The 25,687-nt window shown below is 37.6% G+C and overlaps 1 protein-coding gene across 11 annotated transcripts in view; it reads left to right on the forward strand.

Moving 5' to 3' along the window:
- Positions 1–25,687, forward strand: part of PTPRM (protein tyrosine phosphatase receptor type M) — a 457,694-nt gene that overhangs the window by 138,828 nt on the left and 293,179 nt on the right. For all 11 annotated transcript variants that reach the window (XM_032690775.1, XM_032690785.1, XM_032690804.1 and 8 more), the window contains exons 4-5: positions 9,743–9,821; positions 12,789–12,904. In XM_032690775.1, the coding sequence (XP_032546666.1) occupies positions 9,743–9,821; positions 12,789–12,904 (195 nt within the window). The remainder of the gene's footprint in view (positions 1–9,742; positions 9,822–12,788; positions 12,905–25,687) is intronic.

Consider the following 25,687-nt stretch of genomic DNA (forward strand, 5'->3'; position numbering starts at 1 on the left):
CGTAATGTCCCCATCTGTGGAGTGAATTAGTGGAGGAGCTTCCAGTTTCCTTCTTCTGAAAAGAGTCTGGTTTTTATGCAACAGAATTGCTCTGCAAATCATCAGTCAGTAAAGAGGAGGGTTGTGCTGCAAAGCCTCACTGTAGCTCTGAACCAAAAGGCTATGTGGACAGGGGAATTTTAATAGAAGCAGCGTTGACTCTGACTATTAATTTTAAGGTAAATTAACATATTCATAAAAATACATGCAAGCTCCGACAGTTTCAAATGTTATTACTGATGTTATTAGTAATAATGTTATTAGTAATTACTAATGTTATTAGTAATAATCTATATCAGATTTCTAACAGTGTGATACATCTAACTGATATCTGAGTAATATGGGCACTTGGCCACAGAAATAGAAAGATAACCTTTCTCGTCCTCTTCCTCCTTGAAACCTGCCATCTGGACTGTTCGCCCTTATTCGTAGGTGAACCCTTATATGCTTGGATGGGGTACTGCAGTTTGGCAAATTACCATGCATTATCTGATATGTAATACGTGCCTGAGCCTGTCTGTCGTGGGTTCCATGTGCTCTCTTTACCTCTGGAAATGTAGAAATTCTTGCATAATCTTTCTTTCACTGATGAGTACAGTAAGTTGTTTTCTTTGCATTTGCTGCATCTAATCTGAAATAATACGTGGTTAGGTACTGCAGTTTAGCTGATGTGCCAAAATATCTTATGCTATGTTAATATCCATGGTGGTGCAAGGAATCACTGTTAAATACTGTTTAACTTCACTGGTTTTATTGTAGATAAGCTAATTTACTCTTGAGGAAGCACTGTCACCATTTTGACAGCTTATGGTCAATTGTCTCCATTTTGGTTGCCTGTATCCTTTCAGAAATCTGTGATGCAATTTCCTCACTCACCTGCTGACACTTAAGATTTTTCATTGTTTCTGAACTCTTCCTCCACGTTCACAGAGTCAGTTGTGGGGGGAGGCAGCTGTGCAAGCAGCTAGGAGAAGGGCAGGAAGAGGAGAGTATATGTGCGTCTTGTGAGAGTGTGCCTCCAAGTTAGGTGACAGCTCAGATGACTGCATGAATGGTGGGAGAAGGCAGAGGGCCCATCTGACAGGTGTACAGTACCCAGTCTGTTTCCCAAGCTGCTATTCATTTGATTCCTAAACTCCAACCTCTTTTGGCACAAATCCATGTATTCCTCACAAAACCTCCAAAATGTACAAGGCTTCCTCCCAGTGATTTTCGAAGGTCGTCTGGCCTTATTGAAGAAAATTAAGAGAAGACCACTAAGAAAATTTTTAAGGACCTTTTAGCTTCTTTTATATGAAGGATGATAAGTTCGTGATGAGTAATCTTCAGGAGAAAACGTGGCATTAGTAGATGAAGGAACAAAGCAATGTAATCATTCTTTGTTGTGTTTTAAATCTCATAATCCATGTATCCATCTGCATGTCTGTGAATGCCTTATAATTCCATTCCATTAATGGAACGCATACAAGATGTCTAGCTGCAAATGAAACCAAAATGTACTACAGAACTCTGAGGACCAATTATATATGATAACATTTCAGAGTTATTTGTACAGTTGAGAATTTTTAAAAACACAGTGTGATGTGTCTGTTTTGTTGTTGGTTTATGAAAAACATAGGCGAAATAACTCCCACTGATGGTAGCTGACTACAAATCAGATTAGGCAGTATGGAGTGAGTTTTAATCCAACTTCTAAAGATTTATTTGTTTAAACCATGTATTATGAATGCGTACATGCAAAGCATTCAAAAGATTTAATAATTAACAGTACTTTATTATTGTATCTCCAGTTGTCCAAGGTTTTTAATACCTTTCAGGTTGGGTTTACACTTAGAATTGACTTTGTAGAATTAAAGTCTCTGAAAAAAGTAATTAATTTCTTTTAGTGTACCCTTTTCTTTTTACTAGGTAGTTATTTGTGTATGTTTCACCCGATGTGAAAGATGTATTACATATATATAAATCACAATTATAACCTGCAGGTAAGAACATTAATTGTTGTTTACTTACTGATTATTTAAACTTAAATTGTCAAGTATTCTGATGATTAAGGATATATTTAATTCCATAATTAATGGTCTTCTAAGTACCACTGCTTAACATCTGCCATTGATATGTCTGTGTTGCAGTCCAGTTAGTGATTACAGTATAGTTGCAGTAACATGGATTCAAGCTTCCAAACACCTTCTGAGGGTCAAAGATAATCAGCACAGCTTGTTCTTTTCTGCTGTGCCTCCTGGTCTCTGAGCTATTTGTTTTGAAGTGGCTATATTTCTACAGGAACTAGTCTTACTTTTGTATTATAAAATCACTTTAGGAGTGCTCCCCTGAGGGAGCATTGCCTTCCTCTTTTTATCATTGGTCATGGGAGAAATTGTTTGCTTTACTGAGCTATTGTCTGCTTGGTGCATCTTAAGCAAGAGCATCATGGAGTATATCATGCCTTTAGAGACAGCCTGCAAACAAAACAAGGTTTCACATAATTGCTAAGACCTTCACCCTCCTCCTTACTTGAATAGAATTAGAATGTATACAGAAAAAGAGGACTAAACGTGATGTAGATTTCTATGGTTAGTGGTGAGATTGCTTTTAGATTTTTGGGGAGCAATCTTAGCAGGCTGAGAGGCTCTAAAATTATGCTTTGACAAATAAATCCTGAAAAGGCAGCTCCTCTAGTCAGGAGAGGGTGGGAGGATTTGAGGCTTTTTTGGTGTATGTTTTTATTTTCTTCTAGGTTTTGATTTCTTTTTCTCATTTGGATTTCTTAGCAGGAATCTGTTGATTAGCAAATCTGTTCATTTCAGGGTTATTTTCTTGTTTTGTGTGTTTGGGGTGAAGGAGTAATTATTTTTTTTATTTTTCCCTAGATTAGTTAACAATTCTCAGACCAATTAGTAGTATTTAAAATATATTTTATGTTTTCAAAGTATTGCCATTTTGGAACATTACAGTATGCAAAATGCGACTACTGGGTTGAGTTTGGTGAGTGGCTTAGTGTTCCCTGCTTCTAACCCTGCAAGCAAGCAATTTAGCACAGCACCGTTAGAAGCTACACACCATCCTCCTATCAGTTTTTTGTATTTTGAATTATTTGCTTTGTACTTTGCTGGGAGTCAGTCATCGCAGCAGTGAACTGAAACAAATCTTGATTAAATAAAACAACAAACTCTGCAGACTTAAAATCCAGAGATGGAATTGAAAGGATTAAAAATAACTTCCAGTGGAGTAACGCAACTGTCTATGCCACTGCACCATCTTTAGACATAAATTCCTATGAAGCTAGAATGAAAAAATGGGATAAGAGCATGGCAGTAATTCCTGATCTTTTTTAGTAAGGACACAAAGGAGTTACATGGTTTCACTTCACACAGAGATGAGATTTACCCTTTACCATTCTGACACTTTACACTGTAAATTAGGAGTTCAGGGAATAAGAAGCAGTAGATCCAACCTACCTTTTCAAATCTGGATTTAAACTTTCGTTTGTTTCATAACCTGCTTTGTACATACTTTGCTTGGAGTTTCGCTCATGCAATGTACTGAAGTCATCAGCCAGGACAGAGAATTAAGCTTCTTGTGCAGTAAAGGTCAGGCTCACATTGTCATATGTTTTGTATGTTGCATTCAACCACACACATACAGTTCCTGAACTGCACTTGGAACTCCAGAGAAACTCTGAAATGCATATTGCATTTGGAATCAAAAACCTGTGTTAGGCGTCTTAAATAGCTCTTCTTCATTGACTTGGGTGCTTTGGGAATAGTTATTTTGAGAAAGATGCACCAGGGCAAACCACATATCTAAATTTAAAAACCCCAGCAGTCTAAAAATGGCCAAGAATCAGCAGGCATGTGCTTTCTGTCATAGACACAAGACTCTGTTATTTTCTCCTGTCCCTTATTCCTAAACCAGGAAAGCTTCTTGGCCTTCAAAAGAAAAATATTAAGACAACAGCTGGTTTAAAAACAAAAGAGAAGAATAAGATTTAGTAAGCCTTAATGTCAGGAGCTCAATTTTCAGTCCTTCTTGCTTATAAGAGATTACTTTGTAGTCTCAGATTGGCAGCAGCCACTAAAATTTTGTTTGGTGTGCTTGAGTGCACAGGTGAATGCCAAGTGCCAGTTGTGTAGGAGTGAGAGGTGGGGAGGGAAACGGCATGAAGTGAATTCCCAGCCAGGGAGACCTGAACACATTTTAGGCAGCCCAAGTCAGTAAGTTGTGATGGGCTTTTGTGGGGCCTGGGAAGGACCAGGTCAGGAGTCTCCTTTCACATGGCTTTGATGAGGAAAGAGCTGCTGTGATTGTGGCCTGGTGATAAAGCATATGTGAGTCAGAAGGGGAAGAAGAACTCAACCCACAGGGTGCAAGTCAATGCCAATTTTCTGGAGAGGAACTGTTCCCAACACCTTGTAAAATGCAGTTGAAGAAAGCAGAGCAGGCAAAGAGGAAGCGTGGTGATGCGGACAGCGTGTGATACAGCACTGCCTGCTTGCTGGGGATGCAGTGGGGCGGGATTGCAGCCTGACGTTAAGCAGCTTTCTTAATACTCCTTTCTCTTTCTTGTTTTTGCAAAGTGCTATTTTTAAGTCGTGTGAAGTGGAGAGTGTTTATATTAGGTACAATCCACCTTTTGACTAAAAGCGTTGTAATTTTGCAACAACAAAGGCAGGAATTTACTGAGTGAGGTTGTGTGGCAACAAAACCTGTTTATTTCTATTGTTCTTAGGAGCAGACGGGTTATCTTGAGTCGCACATTTTCAGCAGTAAGCATTTATGTTGGTGAGCAGACCTCCTTTCTTTGTTTGCATGGAGCAAGGGGAAATGGCAGGAATGAAAAGCTAATTTTGCTCTTCACTGAAGCAGGGAGGATCAGGGACAGTGCAGTGCTAAGCTGCTTCCCTGGTTCCTGTTTGGCAGGCCTGCAACAGAGAGAACAGTGTTATACAGCTCTGAGGGCAGTGTTCAGCAGAGTTTTTCCTGAGCAAATGAATTCAGTGTTTTAACCAGTTGTTTCCGGACTGATAAGGTGGTGGAATAATAGGCAAAAAATCCAAGGACCGCCCAGTCTGACGTTGCTGGAGTGTTGTCTCTATTTTGACTGGAGCCTTTTACATTGCCTGTGGGAGTTGTGTCAGCCATGAGAAAAGGCAAAGTTTGGAGGGACGAGTAAAAATGTTAACATTTACCAGGCAGGCTACTTTTCAAATGTGAAATGATGGAGAGAACTGGATGTGAAATAAGTTTCTATGTTTCATTTCTGGTGGAATTACTAGCAAAACTGATCCAAATGTGTGAAGAGTCTTGATATCCGTAATATAAGGTTTTCAGTGAATAAATGAGCTGTTGGAAGTGTTTCTAGGTCCCTTCCTGAGCACACTCTCACAGTGTGCAGCCCACTTGCTAGGACTTTCAGAAACATGTCATGCATATGATCAAATTCTTTTTTTAGTGTAAAAAAAGAAAATGCTTAGATAAGGAGATATTTGAGTCCATAATCTTCATTTATCAATTTAAATAAAACAAAATACCAGATTTGTATACAGCAGCTGATAGTATTTCACAGCCTGTGAACAGAAGAGGGATTATATTACTATACTTAGAATAGCTGGCATGTTCATAGAATCATAGAACGGTTTAAGATAGAAGGGACCTTAAAGATCATCTCATTCCAACCCCCCTGCCACGGGCATGGGCACCTTTCACTAAACCAGGTTGTTTGAAGCCCCATCCAACCTGGCCTTGGAACATTTCCAGGGATGGGGCACAACTTTGTGCCTCACCACCCTTACAGTAAAGAGTTTCTTCCTTACATCTAATCTAAATCTACCCTCTTTCAGTTTAAAGCCAGCACACTTTGTCCTATCACTCCATGCCCTTGTCAAAACTCCCTCTCCAGCTCTCTTTTAGGTACTGGATGGCCGTAGTGAGATCTCCATTATGTATATATGGGTATAGTGTACCTGTAATGTGGTATCCCATAGTGAGGCCAAGTTGGATGAGGTTCTGATCAGTCGGGTCTAGTGAAAGGTGTCCTTGCCTGTGGCAGGGAATTGGAACTAGATGATCTTTAAGGTCCCTTCCAACCCACACCATTTTATGATTCCATGATCCCTGAAGTCCTCTCTTCTCCAGGCTGAACAACCCCAACTCTCTCAGCGTGTCTTCGTAGGAGATGTGCTCCAGCCCTCTGATCATATTCGTGGCCCTCCTCTGGACTTGCTACAATAGGTTTCACGTCCCTTTATGTTGGGGGGTCCCAGAGCTGGATGCAGTGCTCCAGATGGGGTCTTACCAAAGTGGAGTAGAGAGGGAGAATTGATCTATTGGCCATCCTCTTTTGATGCAGCCCAGGATGCAGCTGGCTTTCTGGGCTGCAAGTGCATGTGGCTGGGTCATACTGACTTTCTCATCCAGCAACACTCCCAAGTCCTTCTCATCAGGGCTGCTCTCATTCCATTCTCTGCCTACTCTGTATTTGTATATATTTGTTCTTTTGTATATGAAGTAAAAGGTACATTAGCAATGTCCCTTGGACCATGATGCATCACTATTAGCTATAGTGCCTCTTTCCATTTACTAAAAATGGCATATTTCATGTTAGAAGAGACTAAAAGTTACCATTATTAAAGTTGATATTAGCTTGGCTATTGCTTTTAGTAGAGGCATGGTTAAACTGACAGTATTTCAATTTCTAGTACTTTTCTTTGGAACATACTCATAATGTCAATAATTGTAATTCAGTTGTATGTCCATCTGGCAGTTTCTTGATACATTGTCTGATTTATTTGTGGCAATGACATTTTTGGTATGTTGTCTAGAGATACAGCAGGGTATTTTAGACCAATCTTTGAGTCTTTCTCTGCTGTTGTCATAAGCAGCTCTAATTCAGTTGTTTCAAGGTTGTAGTTTCTGCCTGTGAACTGAAGGAATGGCTTTGTGTTTAGAATTTACAAGCTGCTTTTTGTCTGTGAGTGTATTGTAATACTGAAATAATTCAGGCCTGTTGGAGAGCCTGTAGTTAAGCTCCCCTTCTATGAATTACAGAAATTATATTGAAATCTACTCAGGTATTGCATATGTTTTCTTTCCTAAAGCTCAGATTATTGGTCTTGCTGGAAGTTCTTTAGAAAAGACACTATTATGCAACATTTTAAAAAAATAGTAAAGTCCTTGTTATCTGGCAGTAATATTTTTTGCAGAAAACTGAAGACTGGTTTGGGTGGCTGCTCCACAGGTGTGCATGTGCCGGTTCCTCATTGCTGTTTTTTCAGAACTTAGTTTGTCTGTAAGTTGAGAACCTGAAAAGACCTACTTTGCTCTGCAGTGATGGGATCATGGATCTGGTAGGCCTTTCAGATGGCTTCGTGCAGATCTTCCTATACTGAGCACTCCATAAGAAAGAGAGGTTTTATTTTTTAAAAAAGTTATATTTCAATAAAAAACAGAAATTTAATTGTTGGGGTATTTTTCTTCTTAACAGAGAAAACTCAAAGCCACTAGAGAATACAGAAAACAAATCAGTTAACTGTCCCCAGCCCTCTGTTTTTACAGGCAGGTCTTTGCTTTCACGACTGGATTCGGTTATCTCAGGGACTTTCCTTATGGCAGTGTATTTCCCTGGGAAACTTTCCACCATTTCTGAGACCTGCCTGTCTGCTCCCTGTTCTTCACTACTGTGTTGTAACATCTCTGCACTAAGTGCAGGTTCCCAGAACTATGCCATGGTTCTTATACCCTATGGTCTTTCAGATGTTCCCTGTTATGAATAGGCTTGGTAGTTCTTCTGGTAATAGAGCAATCTCCACCTTCTTCCAAGGGCACCAGCATAATTATTTTTTTTCAGAGATCGTAACACAAATGGAGAACGTGCAACTCAGTCACATTTGCTAATAGAGAGAAATGCTTGTTCTTTGTTCAAAGTTCAGTGAGTGAAAACAGGAGCTGCATTCTGGGTCTTGCACTGTCATCAAAACTTGGGGTTACTTTGTGTACATCACCTCTCTCTGTATTTTCATTTCAAAGAAGTTAAGAGAGCAGTTAAGAGAGAAAGGTTACTGAATTCAAGTTATTCTTTATGCATCTCTGCTTTTTTTTCTTCTTAGGAACTTCTGTTTCCCAAGATAGTTCTTAAGACCATTTTCACCAGGAGATGTCTTTGCTTTGTAGGAAAGAAATCTTTTGAAATTTTGAATAGTCTTGCTTTGGATCCTCTACCGAATGCTGGAAGCCAAATCCGTACCCCATTCAACCTGTTACTGTGGATCAGTAATACCAACTTTAAACACCAGTAGAGTGACATCCAGCATTTAGAGGGTCACAGGCTGAGGGTTGTGACTGAGCAATCCTTTTCTGGCAGAACTTGCTTCTGAAAAATTTGTTTGGTGACATTTGGACTTTGCTCATTGCCGCCTTTCGTTTTCCTTGTTGCCGCATGATTCACCTCTGGGCAACATTGGCACTGTAGGTTGAAATACTTATGTGGACAGGAGGCAGAACTAGAATGAAAAGTATTTTTGATATGTGGAGTTAAAGCCATATTTACAGCAATTTCACTCCAGGGAGACTGGGACAGAGAAATGTACACAGTTTAGGAAGTTGATATGTGGGAGAGAACAACAGGATCGGTGTCCACAGGTAAAGCAATGAGAAAGAAGTGAGAAGGAAGAGGCAAGAGGGCATGAAGATTTTTCTCACCTCAAAGTTTCTTTTAAAATCCGAATCAGTTCTCTGACTGTTTATTCAACATCAGGAAATTGTGATATATTATGGAGCTGTATATTATCCTTGTAATATGTTTGCATTCTGTATCATTCTCTTTCTGCTGAAGGAACATAGTGTCTACATCTGCTCCAAGGTCAAGTACAGCATGTGTGTGAAAAACAGTTTCTAAACTTTGTCCTCCTCAGTGTGCTTCCTGCGATTAGGTACAAGAGGCAATTAGAGTTAACTTCCCAAGAAATAGGGGAGTATTAAAAAAAAAAAAAAAAAGAAGAAATCACAATCTGGATTTTAGCATGAACTTCTTGAGCAATGGTTTGGAAATGTACCTGTTCACATTACTGACATATTTTCTTCTATTCCATATAAACATTCTTGGTATGTTCAAAGATAAGGCTGCCAAAGTTTGGAGAGGTTTACTTTAGAGTGTGCTTAATTCAAATGACAAGAACGGTCCATTTATTTTGTGACCTATTTATAGCCATTAAACAAACCGTGGCAAATGGATCTACTTTACTTAATTCTCTACATTTGGTGGAAGATTAACAGCATGGAAAATACATTCCTGAAAATAGGTATGTTTGTGTCTGATACTCTGCAAATCTCTGTATACTACAGAACCATAATTTTTAAAATAAAAGCAGTTTATTCTGCAAGACAGAGAACTGAAAAAAAATACCAATCTTAATACTTAAGGTGATTATTAGATAACTACTTTGGCAGACTAGATATTGGGAAGATTTTGTTATATCTACTGTGAGCTATATATGATCCCAGTTGTAAATCTCTAAAAGTGAGGTAAACATGAAAAAATGTTCTGGTTAATTTTAATGATATGAACAACACATTTTGAGGGTTTTATGATTGTATTTTGTTTTCAGGGTGTTCTCAACACATTAAAAGTGTTGTATTTTTATATAACAGAATAGTTTCATATTCCTTGTGTTACAAAGCAACTAACTGAAATTCTCTTTTTGCTTCTCAGGTTGTTTTTGAAGTGATTACTTCAGGTCACCCAGGATATGTGGCTACTGATGAAGTGAAAGTTTTAGGACATCCGTGTAGTAAGTACCTATCTTCTGTTGTAAAGCCAGACCCCTAAAACGAACATGTTTCAATAAATGTGGAGCAAAAGATAAGGAAAATGTGAGAAAGCAATGTCACTGCTGTAAATATAGGCTATGTACAAAGTGTTGCATACACTAACATAGCATCATTGCACCTTATTGGCTTTAAAGACATCTGTCTATATGCATCTTGTGTACAGCACCGTGCATGAATCCCAGACCCCAACTGGACCATATAGCGACTCCTTTAGAACAAAATCACCAAGTCATCATGATTCTGTGATTCTAAGATTTGTGAATGAGTTTTCTGTCTGCATCAAAAATTCAGTACAGGCAAAAGCTGAGACACTAGTGAGAACAGATGAGCAACACAAGAGCTGAATATATGTACAATTGTTGTTTCCAGGGCTTGGAAGGAAGGAAACTCAGTTGGTTGAGGGCTGAGGCTGCTTAGGGTACTTCCTGAGGTTCATGGCTCAATTTCTGCACTGTTCTACTTCCTAAAGTACATTTTCTTTTTCCATTATTAAGGATATATAATACTTAACTACTCTAAATTCTCTTAAAACTGATGTCAAAACCAAACCTTGTAAATCAAGCTTTAATATAATAATCCAGATATAATTGAACAGACTACTTAAATAACTTATTAATTCATATATATTGGTTAAATAAGGTGTATTAAGATCATACATGGAATAGTAGGTTGTAGTCTTATTGACCAAATGACTGAGTGGAAGAAGACATCAACTTCTCTGTAATTGTTCTTATATAATTTTGATCTTGTATGCATTTATTGTGGCTATAAGTAAGAGCTGTGATTCCAAATAAAAAGTAATGTATCTATTAGTACCGGAACACCTCATAAAAATGGTTTTAGTGTTAGTGGCAAGAAGACACACACATTTCTTCAAGTACAAGAGACAGTTATGCAGAATCAGCAGCTGTTATTTCTGAATCACTTAGTTCTGATAAACACAGCAGGCTCTCATGTTGTTAGACAGTATATGTGCTTCTGCATTTTGAATTTATATCTTTGGTTCAGGTAGGATAAGTCTAAAGCAGCAGTTTAGCAGCTTACTATTTTTTGTATACAGATTTTGAGAGGTTTGGTCTGTGCATTTGTACCAATCCATTCTCAAAACCTGCAAGTAGCTCTTGTTATTGTGGAGATTGAGTTATAGCCCCTAGTATGTAGAGTTCTAACGTGATAGTGTTGAAATGCAAAAGCTTTAATGAAAAGTTCTTTGATGAAGTAATTAAAACATTAGAAATTAAGACATCAAACCAGTTAAATTGTCTACAAGAAAATTGAAAAAGTGTGAAAATTGGAATAGAACTACTCTGTGTCTAAAACTCAGCAAAGTTCACAATGCTGTTCTTTCTGTATATTGCCAGAAAAATTACTTTTGGAATTATTAACTCTTTAAACAAAGAATTTAAATGCAAAAAATGTTGGATAGGCAAATTCCTTGTGTAGTACAAAGACAAGACAGGTCAAATCATGAGAACGTAAAAATGAAAGGGATGGGTTGTGGTGGGTGGGTAGGTTTTTTCTTGTGTTGTTTATTTGTTTTTAAAACCTAATACCCTTCTCCACTTAGGCCATACCTGGTAATTCAATAATGTTAGTTTTCCAGAGTTTAAGAAGACGCAGAAAAAAGTAAAATCGAGTGGGGTAAAAGCAGAAGTTAAAAAAAAAAGTGCCTGAGAAAGGGGGAATATACTGAAGAATTTTACTGCGGAGTATGACATTAATAGTTTGATAGACAGAGAAGAGGATGACTCTGGCCTAAAGTCTGTCTGTCCTTAAACTGGGAAGTGTTTAAGAAAAAAAAAAAGGCAGTATGTGTAATCAGTTTGCCATAAGGATCATTATCATGAAAATATTTCATCCTTAGGTATTAATTTGGGCTTTTATTCCATTTCCTCCATCTTATGCTGCCTTGCACTGGATATTTATCAACTTTTTCTTGGATTATGGTAGCTGGTTATTTATAAATTCCTTAAAAATGCAATTTGTCCTAATAATAAGGTCTTTTAAAAAATATCAACACTTTAAATGGTTGTGATGCTCTGCTAGAAAATAGATGTTTAGTTTGCTAGTCTAATGCTAGTACTAAGATTTTCAGGTCAAAAAGCAATGTTTAGAGCCTGGCTTATCTGTTAGTATAGACAGTGCAAGAAGTCTGCCTGTCTGCTGTAGGATTTGGATGGTTGGGGAATACTGTGTTTTAAAGGATAAGTTTCTGTATCAAGTATCTATGTTTTTCTGTGTCATGTAGTTGACTCCTTATAGTAAAACAAAAATACACACACTCTCTTTCCTCCTTTAGTGGACATAGTTGTTTGAAGATCAGTTTCATTTTTTAGGTTATTTACAGGTATATTTCCTTAACTTTTACTGGGATTGTTTTCTCTTTCTGAATAAAAGATAAGCATTTGTATGGAGAATATATTGTACTTTGTTTTTTTTCTGTGGTGTTGTTGAAAAGAATTGCATTTAAAGAATACAGGTGTAGTTGGTGTTCTGTTAGTATCTTAACTGTTTGTTGTGCTACATTTCTGCATTTTCTAATTTCTTCTGTAGACACTGTGCTTGGTTGAAAAGAAAAACCTGTTCCCTTGATAACGTCGCTTAACTTCTTACAGTCTTTTCTAGTTGGTAGTGTAAGCATATAACAGGTTTTCCTTGAAAACATTATTAGTTTCCAATATGATCCGTATTAATAGAATGTTATTAGAAAAGGGATGCTGAGCTAAGATAATTTACACAGCAGGAACAATTAAACAGTGCCCTTCTATTCTACTCTTTCCCAGGTACAGAAGTAAACCAACCTAGAATCTAATGTGTAGTCAGTGAGCTGAATCTTTTAAAGCACAACTGTTTCATTTGCTTGGTGTATTTTTCATAGCCAGTACTTTTATCTTGCATAACTTCAATACTTTTATCTTTTCCAACAGCAAAAACTCCCCATTTCTTGCGTCTTCAGAGTGTGGAAGTCAATGCAGGACAGTTTGCTACTTTTCAGTGCACGGCCAATGGTGGAACAGACTCAGGTGACAGACTCTGGTTACAGGTAATTTCTTTCTTTCCTGATGCACTGAGACCTAGAGAGAGGAGAGACTCTTGAGAGGAACGTAAAACATGAAAAATTATACGGCTGTCCTTTTCATCAATATTAGTTTTTATAGTGCCTTTGAACTGCTGCATAGTAGGTATTCTGTTGTAGAAAATGATTCTGGAAGACTTTTCGCTCTTGTTTCAGTGGAATACCTTATTAAAAATAAAGGTACTGTTTTTCTTACATGTGGCAATCATGAGTAAAGGCAAAATCCCCAAGGAAGAGCACGTGACTTTCTTGCAATGTCTGTGCTGGCCAACTGCCATATTACACATAATGATTTTTTTAAATTTACCTCTATCTCTGCTTAGTATTTTCAGCTAAAATTGCATTGTTACTCTTTAAGTCTAGAGAAGACCAGTATGAGAGTCAAATCTGACCTTCTCTATTATAAAGCCAAAGAATCTTACTTATATTCATTGAGTCCATTATTTATTACTTAATCAGTAAAGTAGCTTCTAGATAGGTGTCAGATCCTGGTTAAAGTATTGCTCCAACTCATTTTCTTTCAGTAAAGACATTCTCCCTTACCCGGACGTGTAGTCTTCTATCAAAAATATGCCTTTTTTGCTTGATCTCTTTTAGTAATGGGCATGCAGGTTTAACTGCTGTCTTGCTGCCATCATTACAGAGTTGTTCTCTACAGCAAACAATTAGTCAGTATTTGAACTTAGCATTAGGTATATACCTACCTCCAGATCCCAGTGATTTCCATACATGGAAAACAACATGCTAGAACTAAGACATTGTCTATGAGAAGGAAGTGAGGGCAATTAAAATAAATAAAACAGTGCCTAAGGAGATCAGTCAGATGAAGCTGTAGGTAGTGGAGAAGGAGGAATAAGAGAATTTGAAGCAATGGTAACAGGTGGGACTTAGAAATGAAATTCTCTATTTTTGATGTTTAAACAATTTTAGGCTTTTACTATAGTTTTCCTTTAACATTGTATTTGTATTTCATAAATTATTCATGTAAGTGTGACAGGTTAAACAGCTGAGTACTTATATGTAATCTAGCACACACAAAAAAATAAGTAAAACCACTTGAAAAGCAAAGACATATTTATCTGTATATGAATGATGAACTGTTATGTCTATTCAGAAAGAGCCTGATCAAACACAGTAGAAGGCAATGAAAATATGCTTTGGCCTTATTTGGGTTTTATTTTCAACCTCTGTGCTGATATAAGGCTGATATTTCTCTAGCACCTTTAAAGACAATATTACACTTTTGAATTGGTAGAATTAGACTCCTGTGTTTCCTAAGCCACCAAGATTTTTTTAAAGAATGATTTTTCCACTCATGAAAAAGGTTTAGCATGTATGAGAAAATAACGGGTTTCTATTTCATCAATGATATTCTTTGTAGAACCTTTGAACTTTTGCATAATTCTCTATTGTGAAATTGAAGGTAGAATTCAACATAGGGAAATCCTTGTTCCATTCAGTTTTTCCATGTTTCAGGACAGTATAATTTCAGCTTTAATTTTTTTTCGTGGAGTTTAGGACACACATAAATTCTTTACAAGGCTGGAATGTAATGTCTTTATTGTAGAAATTAAATATCCTTATAGGTTTTATGTAATGTAAAACAGTTTTCTTAACAGCAGTAGCAATGCCCAAATATCTTTGCTGAGCTTAGTTAATTCAATTCCTTGTTTATGCATGATTATGAGATTTGTTTTTCTATATGGAGGATAAGAAAATAGTGACAGATTGACTTTTTGAGGAATTTTATCTTCCTGCAGGGCCACTGTGTGTTTATTCTGCCTATACAATTAGAGGTCCCTCTGGTAATCAGTCCAAGGTTGTGCATATTCCAGGTGTGCCTTTGCATAAGAACATTTTAGAAGTTGACAGGATCTCCTGGATAGCTTGGATTTATTTTTGTACTTGTTTGCCAGTTTCCACAGATGTCTGCTGCAACTTACAGTAAGACTGAACAAACAGCTCTGTGTGTGGGATGCTGCAAATCAAGGCTATGAGATACAGTTCCCAAAAGGATTAGCTTGATTTTAGCGTACTAGGTCATTATGACCTATATTTTATGTATATGGGTCCTTTCCAACTCAGCATATTCAGTGATACTGTGGTTATCAGGTAACAGATCCTCAGACCTTGCAATTCTCCATCAGTCAGCTGACTGACTATCTGGTTTCATGGTGTGATATTGAGGAATTTTTTATATGCCTGTGTATGACATCTCATGACGCTGCCACAGGACCATGAGTATAATGCAGCTGTCTGTAATAGCTGTCAAAGAACATGGGACCTTCTACATCACATGACTGGTCAAATGGACATTAAAAGATACTTTCGCTCCTGGTAGCGCTAGAACCAATATGAAACTACAGAACATCCCAGTGAAAGAAATTCTTATATGCACTAGAGCCGGAATAAAATGAGCACCATTCTCTGGAAACATTTCCAGTAGCACTCAGGTCATAGGGATTCAGATTTTAGTGGTACTATGAACAAATCATGCAATCTCTCTGGTATGTCTAGTTTGTTCACCAGTAATACTAAGCCTTTTCTACTATCCTTTTGGTGGTTTGTTTAATTACATTTATAAAACCTTAAGGGGAAATAATAGTAAATAAATAAATACAGTTGAGTGATTTTATCAGGTGCTTCTCAGCATTTCTTCCATGTAAGTCATATCAGGATGCTTAATCTGTCTGGATGTGGCAGTTCCAGAATACTGTGAGATAATTTGCTCCCAAACGACTTCCGGTACCTGTCTTTTTTTTTTCAGATTGACACTGTTAGTCTGAAGTACAGGCAAATTGCAAGGGTGAAATCACAAACTCACTGAATTCAGTGATATTTCTGCTCTTTCCACTGGTGGCAGGATTTTGCTCCTTTACTTCTATCTCTTTTATATAGTACCTCTCCACTTCTATGCACCAAACTTCAAGTTTAGTAGGACACATTTTTCTGGTGAACAAATATTTTACTTTTTACAGTCTGTTAGACTGTGAGTGACATAGGTTCCTTAAAACAAATGAATATAGTTTTAAGTTGGTTGGTTATTTTAGTATCCTTGTCTTTGGCGAGTAGTTTTGGAAATAGATATTCTTGGTTTAATAATGCCAAGGGCTTGAAGCAGTCTTAAGTGAAATCCGTAGATCATATTTTTTGCACTCCCCCCCCGCCTTTTCAAACCTATCCCACTCTTATTCCCTAGAGAATATGAAATCTGTTAATTTCTGGAGTATTATGAAAGTTTTTGAAATTGCAAGGGCGATGAAGGAATCACAGTTAGTACAATAGCTGCCCAAATTAGACCACTGAGGCATGAAATTTGTTTCGTGATGCTGTGATCAGTATTTACTCTTTTGAGAAGGGGAAGAAAGCAAGCTGTTTACCCATTGCATAGTGTAGTGCTTTGTAAGAAAAACATTGTTCTTCACTCCACTAGACAGACATGCACCCTGGTGCATGAGCTACGATTGCAAGCTTGTCAGATAATTTGAAAATAAGCTGTGGGTATTTTCAGTGATACCATTTCAGGTTAAAGTGAAATGAAAGAACACAACACAGTATCATACAACTTTGTTTTTTTGGGGTGGTTTTGGTATTTTGTTGATTTTGTGGGTCCAGTTAATAAGGTCATTTGTTAGATTGTCTGTTTATGAATTCACGTCCCTATTAGCTAACGTTCTAAACATAAAAATACCTTAAAAATAAATCTGAATGTCTGTAATTAATAGATGCGTCCAATCTGCTTTAATTTTTTCATATTTGGGGGCAATAATGGTTATTGCCAGTATGGGATGACTCTTTCTCTTCTATTGAATGATTGAGCAAAAATGTCATTTCTGTGCTCTTTCCTTTGCTCCCACGGTGGAAAGAAATGGACAGGTGGAACACAGAAAAGTTAATGGTCAAATGAAAGCAGCTGAGACAATGTCTTCTGAAAAGCCTGTGTTAGTATTTAGTAAATTGTGGAAACACAAATCTGTGTTATAGGAGAGAGGGGGTAGAATTCTTTTTTGGAAGTAATATGTTTTTGGTGCAGCCTATGGGCTGAAAACAATTGGCTTGTTTTTCCTTAACTGCTCAGGCCTGGCTCCTTCTCTTCATTTTCCTATCTTCTGCTACTTCTTCTGATTTGCAGTGGGTTCATTCAGCTCCCTCGGTATGCTACTTTTTCTTACAACAATCTAGAGTGTGACTTCAGGGAAATTGCTGTCACCTGATACCCCGGTATTATGAAATTCCATTTTAATATCTTTCCCAACACAATCTTTTTACATTAGTTTCTAAAGATTTATTGTAGTGTCACTAAACGTGGCATTTTTTAGACATGCCTTGACTCAGTGTGGGTAGCCTTTCTTGGGAGAGGTTCCCAAAACAATGGAAAGCTGCAGTTGATGAGAAAGAGAGGTCATCACTTCACTGAAGTTATTTATTTTTTCTAGCTTCATTCTAAAATATGGTTGAAATGTAAACAACTATTTTAAAACGTAATTCTCAAACACATAACTTTTATTGCAAAAATAGAAAACTAAGGGTAAAAGTTCGTTGGAGGGAAGCGATTAGCAATAGGATCTCAGGATATGTCTGACAGCTGTAGTAAGGATCTCATCAGATTTACCAATAGCAAGAGACTAATGGTTGTTCTCTGATAGAAGGGGAGAGGGTGAAATCTGTCATACCTGTGGTTTATGCATGCAGAACACGTACTGCATTATTTGCAGCCAAGAAACTGAGAACAGTATCACTCCTGTGGCCAATCTCTCCTCTACCCCATGTAAAGAGTTTATTACCTGTTAATCCAGGATTTGGCTTTTCTCCTTGTCTTTCCTGAAAGCTGTCTTTCACCTTATTCACTGTATCTTTTTTTGTATCTTCAGTAATCTTTTGCTGAAGGTATGAAGGGTATCAAAGATTTTATTCATCTGTATACAAAACTACCTGTATGCATTATTTATTATTTTTTCAAAGGAAGAGATATAGTCCTGTGTCAGAGGGAGTTCTGGAAAGCAAATTGTTTTCCTCAGGAATACACACATACACAAATGAGAGGTATCAAACACATCCTTGTAAGAATGTAGAACCATCCTGACAGATGATGAAAATAAAATATATTGAGAAGATATACAAAATAGTTTGTGTGTGTGTGTGTGTGTGTGTGCGCGCGCGCGTTTGTTTACGTAAATTGCATAAAATATCCTAGAACGTGAACCAAAAGTCCTGGAGTTTCATAAGAATTTTTTTGTTGTGCTGTAAACTCTCTGAGACTGTTGCATAATTACTATTTTCGTTGCCAAGTTTTGAAGTACTTGAGGAAAAAAATGTTTCAGCCATTTTTGAGTACTAAGATAATGAAACACTACCTGTTAGATTAAATCATATGCATATGTAACAACTTGGTAACACAAACAGGTGGAACTATTAAAGTAAACTGTACAATGGGATGGGATAGAAGACATTCTTTTGAATATTAAAATGTTTGGAGTTTGATCAGTAGGTGTATTTGTGTACTACAGGAATGCAACAGAACATTCTTCCTCCTGCTCTTAAATAGCACAGTCTTCTGAGACTGGCCAGACCACCTTGTGCTCAGCAAATTGTCTTGAGTCCATTGCCTTGAGAAGAGCTTTAATGACATCAGTCAACTAAAAATTTTGCCAAGATTACATGCATCCTGAATGTGCATCGTGATGTGGTTTTTTGTAGATAAGCTGAGATGATATTGCTTTGGAAGGATGATCAATGGACACTAACCATTACTGCATAGATGAAAGTTAAACTTTTTTTTTTAAATTCTGGTGACCATTTAATATTATTTCCAGGTTTTGGTATGTTAATTTCTTTGTGTCTCCATCTCCACTCCAGTATATATTTAGTGGCTTTCTTGCAATATATATTCTGTATTTTCTATTAATTGATGTTAATCAGTTCTAGTTGTTTTTCAGTAATTGCACAGTAGTCTTACTATATGGCATCAAAACTTCCATGAAGAACAGAATATAGGAGGCTTGTGATCTGTGTCATATTCATGTTAGCCAATGTCTAAGGAGCTGTGATATTTGATGAAAAATTTTGCTTCATTCTCTGTCTTAAATATGGATAATCTGATGCCTACTGGGAGAAATTAATTCATAGTGGTCTGTTAAGGATAAATCCCAGTGAACATATGCAAGAAACAAAAAGTCATCTTGAAAGTGTTTTGACTTCATTGGTGTTTTAGAGCTGACCAGCAGAAACACCAGCCTGGTGTTTTTATTAGTAAACCACGGGCAACGGCATTTACAGAATGTGTTTGGAGTGCAGTGGGAATGTACGTTAAGGGTAACTTTCCTTCTTGGACATGATCTTTTCCATTATAAGTTAGCTTCAGCGGCACTAAGTGGTACATCAGGTGCTGTGTACTCTTATCTCACTTATACTGTGACCAGTGAAATGCACAGCTGAAAAACTGAAATGCCTGGTGGTTCCATAGCTACTGTGGGTCTGTATTCTAGCCTTACATGACTTGTATGAGATGGTGTCACTGTAATAGTGGAAGCAAAAAGAAGCCTTATATTCTCCTGCTCAGAAACACTGCAAAAGCCTGGCCAGCAAAGCTGCTCTATGGAGTAAGCCTCCCAGTCCACCCAGGCTGCAATGCCTGGTACAAAAGTCAAATGATGGTAACCACAAAGAATTGTCTGTGAGTTTTGTTATTAATACTAAAATAATGCAGATGGGGGTAAATGGAAGAATAAATGTCCCTCCTATCCTCATGTACCAGCTCCACCATTCCTAAATGGTGTGAAAGCAAACGTTATCCAAAATAGTTGAAGTCGGGTGAGAAATACCTGACAGAAGCATCTGTGAAGTTTTATGACATTACTCAAAACCTGTAGGCTCTTCCATGAGCGCAACACACTGCATTGGTAGTGATGCCAAAGAAGAAACTAAGAACAAATTGTGAGCAAATTTGATTATTTCATTTCAAAGATTACTTTTTTTTCGAGAAAAGTAAGCAACTCTTGATTCAGTAGGAAAAATGTACTGTAGATGGAGAAGTGTTTTATTTCTGTAGTGGTGCCAGTCATCCATCAAGTCACCAGGAGTGATAATGTGTGGTGTTCTCCAAAGACCATCTTTCAGCACCTGTCTAGCAGAAGTGGAGTCTGCTCTGCCAAGAGTGTGCTTGTGACACTGAAATACGCATTTGGTTTTCAGCTACTATACCAACTGATCCTGCTTTTGATTATATTTAGAGTCTGAAAACCTTTAATAAAGGCATTAATATTTTTGTCTTGAAAAAGCCTTTTTATCACAAAAATATTACTCTTAATCCTCTATTTTTTAGTAATCTCCTGTGACCAAAAGAGATTTTGGGGAAAAAATAAATCCGAAAAATTAATGAACTTTAGAAATTTTTCTTTTAGAAGTAAACTGGAAACTCTATTAAATCCACTAGGACCCTGGTTGCAGACAACAGTGAAAAACCTCAAGAGACCTGGAGACTACCTGGCAAAGTTTGTTTGCAAGTAATCTGAAAAATTAGTAGATTTTGATCTTCCACATTTACTGAGAATGCTCTGTTGCACGTTATACCTATAGTGTCAGAAGTACCACATAAGACAGCCATTATTATTTTTATATAGCAAGGATGATATAAAATTTGGATTCCAGACAAAAAGCTTTTGGCAACAGGTAGTTGTTCTTGTCTCTTCTTTTTTTCCCCTGTTTTGGATCTCTGTCTCAGGTATTCAGAAACTGCCAAATCTTAATGAATTGGCTGCACAAAATGATTTGCAGAAAATTTGCTTACTTACAGATATATATGGACATATGCAAATCAGAGGGGATATACATAAACCTATCCCTTTACTCCATCTTCATATATATTCTAATTTGATAAAGTGAGCTATAATAAAAGTTATTCTGGGATTACCTTTATCAGTCAAACCTTTTTGAAATTCTTGTCTGATTTTAAAATCAGTGGGATGTTTTATATGTTGGACTTGATGATCTCAGAGGTTCTTTCCAACCTAGTTGATTCATTGATTCTGTGTGATTTTGTGTTAGTCTTCCAGTTAGTCTGCAGTGTTAAATTATTTAGTATATGGTGATTAGCCAGACCCAATATAATGGAATTACTGACCTCTGTCATAGGGGGCTGGTTAAATTCAACTTGATTTTCAAGACCATGGTAGGCATCCTGTTTCTGGACCCCAAAGACCTCCTTGATATGAAGCACTGTTCAGCAGCAGTAGAATCACTTAAAGACACATAAGAATTAGCCAACTGATGAAATAAATTCAACGAGCTTTCTACGCTATATCTTGGACCTTTGGGAGAAAGAAACAATGACCATGAGTACTCTAGGCAAAATGTATAAACTTACTGCTGGTAGGTACCATGTTCAAACTGGAGTTCAGCAGAGGCTTCTTTTTTTAAGAATAAGGACTGTGGAAACTGTTTTGAGGCAAGGAGAACCAAAATAAAGTTTAAATTAAATCCAAGTTAAGATGATGGGATGAAAACAGAGCATTGGGGAAGGTGAGTTTTGGAGGTGGGAGCTGTTAAACTATGACTTAATTAGTGACTGGCTCAGTAATTAAGACCAAAATACCTCTAGCCAAACCCCTCTATTAGCTTCCCTGTTACATGAACCAGCATGTGGTTATTACTACTGCAGTTGTCTTTATTCACAAATTACAATCTCATTGTTGAAAGTTTACTACAGCTGGCTTTAACCATAGGCCTGCCTCTCTTCACACCATTCATTCCTCCTGTTCAGAAGCATCTTTTCAGGAGGCCACAGCTGAGTCCTTAAGAGGGCATGATTTCTCATCATACGTGTCCTTTCTTAGCTGCTTCTTCCTTACCTGCTTTGTAGGACTCAGTATCACTTTGGTTTTGACTGTTATTCTGATTGTTTTACATTTTGGAATAGACTTCAGGTTGTCCCCAGAACTTGCATATTGTAGTTTCTTCGTCCCAATGCTGCTTTTCTTCCCAAGAAAACACTTTCCCAGTGATGGCAATATGGGACATGAGCGTACTGGTTTTTAAGTCTCCTGTTATATAGTTGCATAGAAAAGGCAAATACCCGAATTACTATACTTTGTGTTGTGTGTAGGAATGAAAATTATGCTAATGAACTGTACTTTCTCATTTTCTCCTCCTCACTCTGATCCTTCCCAGCCCCCCATAAGCCTGGCATCTGCAGAACACCAAGCCAGAGTATTTAAAATTCTGTGTATGTTCTCTTCAGTTTTTAGCAAGGTGTTCATCCTAATTCTTGGAATTTAAATACAAATAAAAGGATGATAAGAAGTACTAAGTGTTGCATACTTTAAAGAATTAAGATACAGTATTAGCTTAAGTGACTATAAGTAGGGCTACAAGTTCAAGAAAGTGCTTAGCAGACGTGTGGATCATTGCCAGAATTTCTATCCAAAGTATTAAACTCCCAGTTAGAGAGAGATTTCCTGATGCTCTTTTTTTTCCAGATGTTTCTGAGGATGTCGTTTCCTACAGGTCATTTTGTATTCTACTGTGTGCTATTAAAGATGAATCCAAAAAAGATTTGGAATTTTGCATATTTTGTGAGCACTGACAAATAGTTAGAGAATATTAACTCTGCTCAGCTTCTCTGAATTTAATGTAAAAATAAAAAATAGATTGAACAGGGGTTTGGTTTTTGGCTTTGTTTTGGGTTTTTTCCTTTTATAAGTACAGAGTAACTGTTTTGGGTAAATTACACTGAGTTTGATGACTCCAGAAAATTCATTGTCTTTGTTTACTTTCTATGTATTTAAATATTGTCATGGTTTGAGATACCCCAAAATCCAATTCCCTAGCTCCACCCCCCCCCCATCTCAACCTCATGTGAGATGGGTTTTTCCAGACAAAACACACCAGACTCAGAATGGGGAAAAGGGAATATATTACAATGACTGTACAAATAAATACTATAACACATTATACACACGATCACAACTATTTCTACCATGACATATAGTATTTACAATGGATCAGATCTCTTCTCCCCTCCAAATAAAAGTCCAGGAGGGAAAGAAGGACAGATCCCTTCCAGTCTCAAAGCAGGAGTCTCTTCTACAGTAGCAATCTGTCCTCTCCACATGTATGCAGCAGCTGATAGCTGGATTCTGCCAGCACTCACGAGGGAGGCCTCCAAGCTCCCTCGGCCCCTTGACGCAGGCAAAAGGGTCTTCCTCCGTGGACTACGTCACCCTAGACAAAGGTCGTTCCACCACGGTCATATCACGAAGACACAGGGGTTCTTCGTGGTGGTCTGGTATCTCCAGGAGAGTCAAGCTCCTTGCAGGGCCTCTGTGCCCTGTCTCAGGCTGTGAGCTTCTTTGTAGCTTGCAGCAAGGGAGGGCCCCCAAGGCCAACCTCCCTCACCGTCCTGGCTCAGCTCTCAGGACGACTGAGCTTCTCAGTTCCTCTCTCTCTCCAGTGCTGCATGTCCAAAACTCTTCTCCAAGATAGGAGTCCATCTCCCTCTTTTTCTCAGAGGGATCAAAGGAGTTTGGGGGGATGGGGGGGTCTGGTATCAGTTCTTACCCCCAGAACTCTGTAGCTCTGCTGCTAGCTTCTGCTGCTTCTCCGGTTCAGTTCTTGTCTGTCCTGGCTCTTAGCCAGAGTCCCCGGACGCTGCGTCTGCCACTACTCCTACCCACGATGGAGAAAAAACATCTCTCAGCATAACTACAGACACTTAGTCCAGTCTAACACTGTTCCAAGTCTCTGCAGTCCCCTCCCAGCCAGGGGCTGGGAGGCCCCAGAGGCCCCGAGGGGTTCAGAGCCCCTTCCTCGTGGCTCTACAACATGGTTACTTCTTCTAACACCCAAAACTACAACTCGTCTCTTCCGGTGCTTGTGATATGTTTACATTTTTTGCAGGAGCGCCCACTGGACAGAACTTCAAAACTTCCAGGGGTTTCCACCCCTTGGGGGTTACCACTTTCTTAGCCTCTGGGGGAAAACAAGATCCAAACCACTACAAATATGTCTTCAAGTAGATGTCAGTGCTTAATATTTGATAACGTGACTACTCGGATGTGTAACTTCAGTAGTATTTTACAGTATTACCTGACAGCTCCAGCCAGTATTTAGGTTTAGTCATAATAAACAGGGATTTACGGAGAGCTGTGTGATTTGAAGAAAAGATTCAGTTATCAAACATTAAAATACTGAAAGCTGAAATCTTTCTTGAAAGGTAAAATAATAACAGTTTGCTTGCATGCCCATTAGTCCCACATGCAGAGTGCAATTCTGGCTCATAGCAGAATAATTCCAAATAGGACAATAATAATCTTTTTCCAGCATGGCCTCATTATTTGAATGAAATATACTTGTTAACTTACACAGATGGAATAAATACAAGATAATCACAGGATCTGTGATGGCTCTAATCTAGACTGACAAACGGTTGTCTTGGTTATGAAAGCAATTCTAGAAATTCAGAGGTAGAGCCAACTATCTTAGTTACTGGAATTATTTGAACTCTGCAAAGCAATTTTCTTGGGGTATTAATTACTATTTGATTTAGATTTTATGCATATTTTAAACAAAATTACTTCTGGCCTTGCTGATGTTATTTGGGATCCCACTGGTATAACTCTAATCACAATTTTATAAATGTGCCTATTTGAAAGTGGGCTAATACAACCCTTTTCTTTTATTGAATAAATGAAAAGCTGCTTAATCTACCTGTATGGACAGAGGGTGACTGATGTTTCCTTTTAACTCTCTTCTTGCAAAACTGTTGATACATGCCTTGAGAGTGATTAATGCAGTGGTAGTGCTGGATATAACATCCCAGAAGTTCAATTCCTTTGAATTAGTGCTGCATTTTTGTTAAAAGTATTTCTGGAAAGTTTAATATATAGATTGTTGTGATGAAATTGCTGTTCATTTAAAAGACTTAGAGTTAGTTTATTGCCTAAAAGAGCTTGTAAGTCTAATTTAAATAACCATCAACCTATTTCTTTTCATTCTAACTTGCCCAAGATGGAAAAATAATGTGCATTTTAAAGTACTTTAAGCTGTCTCTGTATGCATTTAATATGCTGGTACTAGGAATATGGATTTTCAAGCTGTGAATATCCTGAGGTTTAATTAAGATTATTTTTTATATCCCTATATATTAAATAACTCATTGTTTAATAGAAAAATTATTCTTACAACTGATTTACCATTTAAATATTTTCATAAGGTGGCTTAAGTAGCATTTTCGAATATGTGTATTTGGTATTTTTTTAAAAACTTTCTCGGAGCATTTGAAAACTCACAGGTTGCTCAGCAGCCCAATAGAATCTGTTATTTTCATTTTTGGATCACTGCATTTTGTAATATTTATTTTGTGGTCATAATTCTGCTCTGAGAAGGTTAGATAGCTCTCCCCTGGGGACATGGCCTTTGCAGTCAAAGCGGGTCTAGAATTAAATTATTTCGGCAGTCTCCTCTTTCCAAAGCATGAAGTTCACACAGTTCTCCAAGTCCCAGAGGCAGGAAAAGCTAACAGCCTTAATCAGTAGTAAAGCCCCAGCCTTTCATGTGGCAAATCAGGGCTAAAGTAAAGAAAGTAAAAGAACCATATTTGATTTTGAATTGTATTTAAAACAAAGAAAAAGACCCCACCCAGAAAAGAGGATAGTACAAATTTGCTCCAACAAGCTGTTCTAATGGGTCTTAATATGAGCACCATAGTGTTGCATTGTAAATCATGAATTTTATACTGTTTTCTGGAATTGGATT

The sequence above is a fragment of the Chiroxiphia lanceolata genome, chromosome 1 (genome assembly GCF_009829145.1).
Source record: "Chiroxiphia lanceolata isolate bChiLan1 chromosome 1, bChiLan1.pri, whole genome shotgun sequence".
Lineage (NCBI taxonomy): Eukaryota > Metazoa > Chordata > Aves > Passeriformes > Pipridae > Chiroxiphia > Chiroxiphia lanceolata.